Raw genomic sequence first — 10871 nt, forward strand, 5'->3', positions numbered from 1 at the left:
TTAAACTTAATTTATTACATACGTGAACGTGAACTAACGACTCGTAAGTAACCTATTTGAGTGTAACTGAAAAAAACATAAGTATTATTAGCAAAAAGAGAATAAGAAAAATTAGGGAGTTTAAATAAGCATTTTTGTAGTAGAATAAAACTATAAAATTAGAAGTCTTAAAGTCATAGTTCAACTAACAAATACAAAAATTATTGGGTTGGACATTATTTTTTGAATTCGAACTCGTCAATTCGCAGTTGTGTGCGAGTTTTTTATGATAATTATATCATTTCATCTATAGACAAAAAAACATAGAATTAGAAACCTAGAAAAATAACTATCAAATTAATTGGAATGACTTTATCTTTTCTTTAAAAAATTAAAACAACTCATTCTACATTTTTTTTTAAATTATACATGATTTTTGAAGGAAAATGCTAATTGTTACCAACAATACTCTCAATGGCTAATGCCGCACTCAACTTACCAACGATACTCTCAATAGCTAATTCCGCACTCAACTTTCCATGTTTTTCATCAAAAGCGTAGGTGTAATTTGTGAAACTAACACTTATACTAAATATCATTGATCATTTAAAAAATACACATTCAAACAAAAACATAATTTTGTTTTGTCTAAAAGTATAATAAATATGTATAGATAATGTAAAATAATTTTCTATTATCATATAATAAAAAATATTGTATTGTCATATCATACGATAAAATTTAAAATATCTTTGTGATTTAACAAAATGCAAAATACTCGATGAATATCAATATTAAAATTATTTTATATATATTCTTTTGTCTAAAAAAAAAAAGACATATTCAAACTACATAAAACTAAGTTTTTTCATAAGTGACTTGGGGTAGAAAAAATTCCTCCCAATTATTTTCACTATTCTATCGAGCAGGACTTCAAAGTCCAAGCCACCAAATAGTTCCGATTCATCATTCCTAATTTCCTACCCACCTAGGCCAAACCCATTTGTCACAAAATGAGAAATAAAATAAAACTGAAAAAGCATACTCCGAAAACCCCTTTCACAAATCACACCCTTCTTTCGTCTTTATCTTTCTAAATTTCTTTCTCTCTCTAGATTTCGTTCACCATTAGCTTAATTGATCACTCTTCTTATTCACCTTTCATAGTTCAATATCCTTCCCAACTTTACTTAACTCATGGATCTGCTATTCACACCCTTAACTACTTCCATTTTCTTATACAAATGATACTCTCAGCTCAATTTCGGATCAAACGTGCTTTTCTTCCTAGCAAGGGTTAAACTTAAAAGCTAGTTGAACGTGCGTCGAAGAAAGAAGAACACAATAGAGAGAGATAATAAATAGAAGGAAAAATTAAGAGAGAGAGAAGAAAAAAAAATGAAAATGAAAATCCCTTGTTGTTCGGTTTGCCAAACGCGGTACAACGAAGAAGAACGAGTTCCGCTTCTTCTTCAATGTGGCCATGGATTCTGCAGAGACTGTCTTTCTAGAATGTTCGCAGCTTCTTCAGATGCTTCTCTCACGTGTCCGCGGTGTCGCCACGTGTCAACCGTCGGCAACTCTGTTCAAGCGTTACGCAAAAACTACGCCGTTCTTTCGTTAATCCACTCCGCCGCTGATGTTTCCGCCGCCGGAGACTGTGACTTAACCGACGAGGAGGAAGATGGAGATGACGGCGAAGTTGACGACGGCGACGATGAGAAACGACGCCGGAACAGCCGCGGCTCGCAGACGTCGAGTTCCGGTGGTTGTGCTCCGGTGATTGAAGTCGGTGCGCATCAGGATTTGAAACTTGTGAGAAGGATTGGGGAAGGGAGGAGAGCTGGTGTGGAGATGTGGACAGCGGTGATCGGAGGTGGACGGTGTCGGCATCATGTGGCGGTGAAGAAAGCGGTTATGATTGAAGGAATGGATTTGGATTGGATGTTAGGGAAATTGGAGGATTTGCGTAGGGCTTCGATGTGGTGTAGGAATGTTTGTACTTTTCATGGAGCGATGAAGGTTGATGAGAGTTTGTGTCTTGTGATGGATAGGTGTTATGGATCGGTTCAATCTGAGATGCAGAGAAATGAAGGAAGACTCACTTTGGAGCAAGTTCTAAGGTTTTTGAAATTTTTTGATTTCTTTTTGTTTACTTTTTATATTCAGATTTAGCATTTTCTGTTCATGTTGTTGTTTTGATTAATCTCATTGGAAGATATTGATTTGACTAGGTAGTTAGTAATCACTAAGTAGCTTAGTGAGTGATTATGGTTTTGGATTTGTTGAGTTGTCTGATGAGTAATCAAATCATGGTTTTGAATTTAGTTTGTATTTTCCACTTCCTAACTACTTTCTATTGTGTTGCATGTTGACGTTGCGATGACCGTTTTAAATAACCGTTTTAAATAAATTGTCGTTACGTTGCAAACTTTAAATACTGCAGAAAAAATGCGGTCGATGCCGCCGCAGAAACCTCGTAAACCTTTCTATTGTGCCATAATTGCGGTTGCGGACTGCAAATTAGATCTACGGTCGCAACTTGCAACACCTATTTTTATGGTAATAATTAATCCTGCTATTGTGATTGTAAAGTGTGATGAACTGATTAAGTCGTTGTCAAAACCTAGGTAAGTTTACGTGAACTGAGACCACGTTTTATCAACTTATGTGACTTGTAATTTGAAACCATGATGATTATTGTAGCAATTTCACTGGTATGAGTAGGAAACACTGTAATCTTGTTAGCATTTTCTGTTAATGTTGATGTTTTGAATAATCTCATTGGAGGAAATTGATTTGACTAAGTAGTTAGTAGTCACTTAGTAGCTTAGTGAGTGATTATTGTTTCGGATTAGTTTAGTTTCTCTTGATTTGTTTGATTAGTAATCAAATAACCATGGTTTTAAATTTAGTTTCTACTTTATAACTACTTTCTACTGTGTTGCATGTTGACGTTATGATGATGATTTTAACTAGCGGTTGTCGTTACCTTGCAAACTTTAATACTGCAGCAACAGAAAATGGTATTAATTAATCAGACTGCAATTTAGCGGTTGCCGTTATATTGCAATGATGGCACAATATAAAACCTTAATATTGTGCCATCATTGCGGTTGCATACTACAATTTAAAAATATAGTTGCAACTTGCAACACCTTATTTTTTTTTAATGTTATCAATTAATCATTTAATCCTGCTCCTGTGAATTGTTATGAACTGATTATGTGGTTGTCAAAACCTAGGTAAGATTACATGAACTGAGACCACATTTTATCAACTTATGTGACCTGTAATTTGAAACCACGACACAATTATTGTAGCAATTTCACTGGTATAAGTAGGAAACACTACAATCTTGTTAGATTTTGGAGCAAATGAAATGTTACTGTCTCTTCTAGCCGATGACTAATCGATGCTGGGAAGGGAAACTCTATCTGGGTGATCATCTAGGCTTTAACTAAATCAGAATGGTTTATTCATGTCTAAATTTTTACGTTTAACTCTATCTGGGTGATCATCTAGGCTTCACTAAATCAGAATGGTTTATTCATGTCTTAAATTTATACATTTTACTCCAGCCCTTTACTTTTAGGTCCTTTAGGTATAAGAACATCGTAAAACAGTGAAATACTCCTTCTGCTCCAAATTATAAGAGAATTTTTGGTCCTATTTATATAAAAAAGTTACAATTTGTAAGATGTATTTATTGCATAAATGACTTTTTTACCCTCATTTAAATTGTTTGTCTTTTTAATATTAGTGGCTGTATCTCATGTCTCAGTTTTCCTTGAGGGAACATTTGGAAAAACATTCTAAAAGTTACAATAAGAAATGAGTGCATTGGTTTTGATGTTTATTTTTTATTTTCTTCTTATAATTGGAATCAGAGGGAGTAGTTGAATACTTTGTATGGATTATTTAAAGAAGATTTTGTCTGAATAATTTTATCCTTTGATTTAATTGCTTGTTTTCTTGTGCATATAATATAGGCAGCTTAATAATTATTTTGGCGGGGTTTTAGTTATTCTGTATGGCATTTCAATGGCCCTTTACAGCCATGAATAGTAACATTGAAATTTGCCAAATGTAGATATGGGGCAGACGTTGCACGAGGGGTTGTTGAGCTTCACGCTGCTGGCGTTGTTTGCATGAATTTAAAGCCTTCCAATCTACTTCTGGATGCAAATGGTCATGCTGTGGTTTCTGATTACGGACTTGCTACAATTTTGAAGAAGCCCTCATGCTGGAAGGCTCGGCCTGAGTGTGACTCCTCAAAGATCCATTCCTGTATGGAATGTATAATGCTCAGTCCACACTATACGGCCCCAGAGGCTTGGGAACCTGTGAAGAAGTCATTAAATTTGTTCTGGGATGATGGAATAGGTATATCTCCCGAATCAGATGCCTGGAGTTTTGGTTGTACATTGGTGGAGATGTGCACGGGTGCCATTCCGTACGTGGAGCAACTTATTATTTACTCAAGCTTTTTTCCTTATTTTCTTCCATCTTCTTTTTCAAATTCCTTATTGAAAATTTTATTCTTGTGCAGTTGGGCTGGTTTAAGTGCAGAGGAAATCTATCGAGCAGTTGTCAAGGCGAAGAAACAGCCTCCACAATATGCTAGTGTGGTTGGTGGTGGAATTCCAAGGGAATTGTGGAAGATGATTGGAGAGTGCTTACAATTCAAGCCATCTAAAAGACCTACTTTTAATGCAATGCTGGCAATATTTCTCCGTCATTTGCAAGAAATACCTCGCAGCCCGCCTGCAAGCCCTGATAAGTAAGTTTGTTAAGTTATTATATCCATGACTGCATATTCAAGGTAGTTTTTATAGCATCTGATTGAGCAGTTAAGGTGTCTTTGATTTAGTATGGAAATGTGAGCCCAATGCACAATTTTCTTCAGGGGACATTTGGATAAAATTCTTAATTAAGTATTCATTCAATACGTGCTTATCTATGAGAGCTTATTTCTTAAGTGCATAATTCAATAATAAGTTATTTCCATTGGATATGTAAATTGAAAATCTATTTGCATTTTCAACATTTGTTTTTACTGTAAAAATATAATTTGGGTCTTCTATGCAGTGACTTTGTTAAGGGATCTGTATCAAATGTGACGGAGCCTTCCCCAGTACCTGAATTAGAAGTTCCTCAGGACCCAAATCGTCTTCATCGACTTGTGTCTGAAGGGGATGTTACTGGTGTTAGGTTGGTGTCTCAACTTTTATTGATTTAGCTAGTTTTACTATAATTGTGTTTTTGTTTTTTTCATTTCATTCATTTTATTTGTATTTATTGTACAGGGACTTTCTGGCAAAGGCTGCATCAGAAAATGGAAGCAACTACATATCTTCTCTGTTGGAAGCTCAAAATGCTGATGGACAAACAGCTCTCCACTTGGCTTGTAGACGTGGCAGTGCAGAACTTGTCGAGACAATTCTGGAGTATGAAGAGGCAAATGTTGATGTCTTGGACAAAGAGGGGGATCCTCCTCTTGTTTTTGCCTTAGCAGCTGGGTCCCATGAATGTGTGCGCAGCCTCATAAAAAGAAATGCTAGTGTGAGGTCACGATTGAGAGATGGCTTTGGCCCATCAGTAGCTCACGTTTGTGCCTATCATGGCCAGCCAGATTGCATGCGAGTGCGTTTTCCTTAAATTTTACTTTGACGCTTCCTTTTCTTTATTAAAGCCATATTCACCTAAAATATATGTGGACAAATACCAGGAGTTACTTTTAGCCGGAGCCGATCCCAATGCAGTGGATGATGAAGGTGAATCTGTACTGCATAGGGCAGTTGCCAAGAAGTTTACAGACTGTGCTCTTGTGATAGTGGAAAATGGAGGCTGTCGATCAATGGCCATCTTGAATTCAAAAAATCTGACGTGAGTAACAACTTAGATTCAGTTTTCTATATCTTTGAATTTGTATGCCAAGTATGTCAAAGTGTGTCAATCAGTGTTGAGGTATAAAAACTTAATCAACTATTGGAATATTCAATAACAGATTATATAATATTTAAATATTCGGCAATTTTATCTAAAACCCATAACTTTCGGTACAAATCCTAATTTGAAAAAGGATATTAATTAAATATTCTCAAAATAAAGGAACAAAATTTCCTTTAGATGGATCCTTGTAGGTCTTTTGTAACATACTTAACACATTGATTCTCATATCATTCTCCTTTTCTTTCTGAGGGATTTATTCTAAAGATAATATAGGTTTCTTTTGTAAGCAAAAAGGAGCTAATATAATATGCAGCAAATAAAGATTTTGTTAACTTGGCATTGATATTTTCTAGTACAGGTCTCTTATAAAATAGAATTTATGAATACTTGTACTTCATTACTTCATGTGAAGATCTCACTGTATCCATTAATATACTTTCTTCTTTGCACATTGTTACTGGTTTTTTCTTTTTGATAGTAATTATTAAGCTTTTATTATTGATATTCTATTTAGTTTTCGATCTTGGAATAGCGGTGTGGCGGTGGTGCCCACTGCAACGTTTTTGGCCGGCAACGCGTGTTCAACAGGTGCAAGGGTGGCAGCCGCCAATCGCGGAAAAAACTTGCCGTCTTCGCGTCAGTTGCATGGAATTGCGCACACTAATTTGGATTCAGTTAAAACCTCCTTGTTTTTTAAATTTTTATTTAGTTATTAAGGGTAGATTGGTCATTTTACAGGGTTTAAGTGACCTAATATTTTAATTTTAATATCAATACTCTTCTTCTTCTTCTTCTTGTTCTTTAATTTTTTCTTTCTTTCTTTCTATTTTTTAGTACTTATGTATGCTGTTGGAATTTAAGTTTAATTTGTATTCTGATTTTTAGTCTTCGCAATAGCACCTATTCCGCTATAGTGGTTTTGGGGTTCAGCGCTCCGCGCCGCTTTCCATGATTACCGTACAATTCAATATTTCTACGCTATCATATTGTTTGCTGGAGGGAAAGCCTGTTATTCCTGTTTGAATCAAGTGTAATAATCTATTCTAGGTCCTTATATGAGTAGCAAAGGCCATGACATAAGATGTTTTTATCATTTTGAGTAAGGGATTCTGTTCCTTAATATTAGGAAAATGATTGTGATTTCTACCAAGAAATAATTTATATTAAAAAAAATAAAAAATTAAGTAGTATATTTGTGGATCTGTTACTAGTGTTCTTTCAAAGGACGTATTCAAACTTAATCTGATATTTAAACCATACTCAGAATCCGAATATTACATTGGTTTACTTTGGAATTTTATATTATAAATATAGGATGGTATTGTTTTGTGGTTACATTAGTATAAAAGAAATTCCTTTAATGTGTCATTTTGTTCATAATTGAAACCATACAGTGTGATAAGGTTTGATTGTTATCGTTAATTATTGCATATTGCAAATGATCATACATTTTTTCTCTGGATTTGCAGACCGCTGCACTTGTGTGTGGCAACATGGAATGTGTCTGTTGTGAAGAGATGGGTGGAAGTTGCAAATGCTGATGAGATTGCTGAAGCAATTGACATACCAAGCCCTATTGGCACTGCCTTGTGCATGGCAGCTGCTTCTAAGAAAGACCATGAAATTGGTATCCAAAACATCATTGCTTGATTATGATTTTGACAATAGGCATTTTTTGATTGAGCTATTTTTTTATTTACTACATTATTTGGTTGCTTAATTATTATACTACATCCATTTTAAGTTGTAGTGTTAGTTAGTTGTATCTTAATCCCTAAGATGATGTTTCAAGAAGAAGATATCCAAAATTTGTCTAGTAATTTTTGAAGATTGACTGCGGTTCAGATACAAAGGAGAGAAACACAACTTTTGGAGGTTAAGGAATCCTCGAGGGCAAGAAAAGCTGAGAATAGGCTTCAATAAGGAAATAGGGGGAAAATCAAGAATGGACCAACGCTGTCATTTCCAATGGCAACGTTAAACTAGCCATTGGCCATGCACCAAAGGATGCAATGAAGATGATCCTATATCCCATAATAAGTGAGTGAGATGTTGTTAGATACGCCTCAGAGATGCAAGCATTCTGCACCAACAAATGCACTAGACAACTGCAAAAACTACTTATAATGTCTCAAAATTTATTCTTAAATGAATGACAAAGTGTTAGGTTCCTTGATAGAACTACTCAATAGCGAAAGGGCATTATTCGTCTCAGATTTTTATTGATTGAAAGAAAATGATACACAAGAGCGGATACACTCTTACAATGGTATAAACCACTCAATTTCTAATTTTGCCAAAGATCCTTTGAAAGAGGTGGGAACCTTTATTTATAGGCTGATTATACAAGGGATAGGATCCAAAAGCACTACCTAACAACTAACAACTAACCACCTAACTATAAAACAGGATCTACTAACCACCTAACTATAAAACAGGATCTACTAACCACCTAACTATAAAACAGAAACATCATTATTTCCTATTGTTTTTCCTATGATAAACCAGTATAGGTTTATTCCTTTTCATCTTCATTATTCCTATCACAAAGCCTTGAAGTGCAAATGGTTCCATGTGAAAATGGATACCTTGAAGTGTAAGTATCTGATCGAATATGAACAAGAACTGTGCATTAGATACATCAGATTTCATAGCTAATTGGGACCTATTACTTACACAAAATAATTTATATTATTCTAATTAATCATCACTTGCCAGAACAAGACTCTACTTTAGAGAGAATTTTGAACTTCAAAATCAGATTATATAACTGTGGATCTCTGATGATTAGGAGAATGAGTAAGAAAATGGAAGAAGTTACAATGGAATATTCTCAAAGAACCCGAACTCCCGGCTCTACTATCTTCTTAAGTGGAAGAAAACTGAATAGAATCAAGTAATGCTGGAAGGGACTTTAACTAGCTTAGCTTCTCTATCATTCAAGTTTCTATTGAAGTTAGAGTCAAGACAATGGTGAGAACTGAGAAGAAAGGAAGCTTTTCATAGGAAGATTATGCTTAGTGGGAAGATTGGAAAGGTTACAGAAGGCCTCTAGAAAATAAAAATTTCCACTAAACATCCCCAGAACCTGATGTCAGAACGGCTTCTGTTGTCTGAATTTTGAAAGTGTGTTCTTGGGGTATAAATTTCCAAGAAAAAGCACGAGTATTGAGTAGCATTCACTTGTTATGTTTATGCTCTACCTATTTTGGTTAAATTTTTGGGTGCAATGAAGCAGTCTTTAAAGGACGGTATTGTAACCATTTAACTGCCAGAGGCCACAGCAACATATCTGGAAATCAAATTCCCAAGGCCCAGTCCCTCAATCTTAGGTGTGCAATAGACTTCTCATCTGACAAAATAATATCTTACGTAATCTCTCACTACATACCAAATGAAGTCCCTCATGATCTTCTCTATTCATCGAGCCACACCTTCTAGAGATCTAAAACAAGATATGGTTAAGTGGAACGGTGAGTGGTTGGCAGACAAGCTTATATAAGGTTGATTTTACCACCTAGAGAGGAATAAGCACAGTTCTCTCTGGTTGCTTGTGTTTTCTCAGACCTCTGTATATTGTAATGTTTCTTGACTTCCTCACCAGATTTAAAGGATTATTTCTTAGGTCTACCACTTTATTTTATTAAACATGGAAAAAAAATTCTATTTGATATTGTGAAAGCATAAAGTTAACCTGACCTTTTCCACATATTTGACTCCATAGTCCAAGCAACATACAAAGAAGTCTCTTCGAACCCATGCTTTCTACCCAGAAATCATAGAGCTTATTTTTTATTTCTAGCCAAGACTTTTCTGGTGAGCTTCATGAATTTCCCAAGATCAGATAATTTTCAAGAGCCATATATGGTTGGAATGTTGGAGTCATTACATCTGTCTATCATAAGTTGATAAACATATCTACCTGCATACACTCATTTTTATTGAAGAGTAGATAATGTGTATAGTGTATCTTAGAATGTTTGAATGCTTTTTTCTTATATTGCAGTATCAGTTAATCCTTTAATCAAGCAAGCACTATATGAAGTTCATTCCTAATTTCTTTATGTTTCCTAAGTTTTTTCCTTAATTAATTAGGAATAAGGGTCTTATATTATTAATGGATATTAGCGTCGTCTGGCTTGTAGTGTACTTGATCAAACTCTCTGTACAAATTAGATGCTTTTTTTTTTTTTTTGCACATCATATCAATTCGTTCTCGTGTTATATAATATATACAGTAGAAGTTTAGATTCTTTATGATTTGAAATTTAAATGCTTAAGTACTGTACCTAGAATTAATTTGTTATTGTAACATCATGATGCAGTTCATCTGCATTTGAGTGGGAGCAGAGTATCATCACTATGTTAGATTGTTTAATTGCTAAGCTCATTTTTGTTCATAACTGATGTATGCCCTTGGGGTTGATGACTTAATACTGTACAGTAGATTCCCCGTTAATAATATTTGTTATTTATTCCCGTCATACAATAGTTGAATTATCTGATCTTGTTTGCTCATGCTATGTATAGAGGGGAGAGACTTGGTGCGGATATTGCGAAGATTCACAGAATGGGAGGACAGCTTTGCATACCGCTGCTATGACAGATGATGTGGACTTGGTTCAGGTAGCTGAATAAGCTTCTTGATTAAAATGATTATGTATCAATAAATATTATGATGGTGCTAATATGTTTTGGTTGCTTTGAGTAGGTTATTCTTGCTGCTGGTGTTGATGTGAATATTCGCAATGTGCACAATAGTATACCTCTTCACTTGGCCTTAGCTAGGGGTGCAAAGGCATGTGTTGGACTGCTTCTAGCGGCTGGGGCAGATTATAATTTGCAGGTTTTCTCATGCACCCCATTTGATCACATATAACTACATCAATAATAAATTGGCCAAATAAGTTCTTATAGCCTATAGGGCTTGGGCATTC

At 35.0% G+C, this 10871-nt stretch overlaps 1 protein-coding gene across 1 annotated transcript in view; it reads left to right on the top strand.

The window, feature by feature from the left end:
* The first annotated feature begins 981 nt into the window (after window positions 1-981).
* Window positions 982-10871, top strand: part of LOC101489954 (E3 ubiquitin-protein ligase KEG) — a 20005-nt gene continuing 10115 nt past the window's right edge. Inside the window, 10 exon segments of the mRNA XM_012715231.3 lie at window positions 982-2102; window positions 4073-4435; window positions 4532-4762; window positions 5071-5193; window positions 5289-5625; window positions 5711-5868; window positions 7404-7561; window positions 10465-10489; window positions 10491-10560; window positions 10646-10780. Coding sequence (XP_012570685.1) covers window positions 1378-2102; window positions 4073-4435; window positions 4532-4762; window positions 5071-5193; window positions 5289-5625; window positions 5711-5868; window positions 7404-7561; window positions 10465-10489; window positions 10491-10560; window positions 10646-10780 — 2325 coding nt within the window. The 5' untranslated portion in view covers window positions 982-1377.

The sequence above is a fragment of the Cicer arietinum genome, chromosome 5 (assembly GCF_000331145.2).
Source record: "Cicer arietinum cultivar CDC Frontier isolate Library 1 chromosome 5, Cicar.CDCFrontier_v2.0, whole genome shotgun sequence".
In the NCBI taxonomy this organism is placed as follows: domain Eukaryota; kingdom Viridiplantae; phylum Streptophyta; class Magnoliopsida; order Fabales; family Fabaceae; genus Cicer; species Cicer arietinum.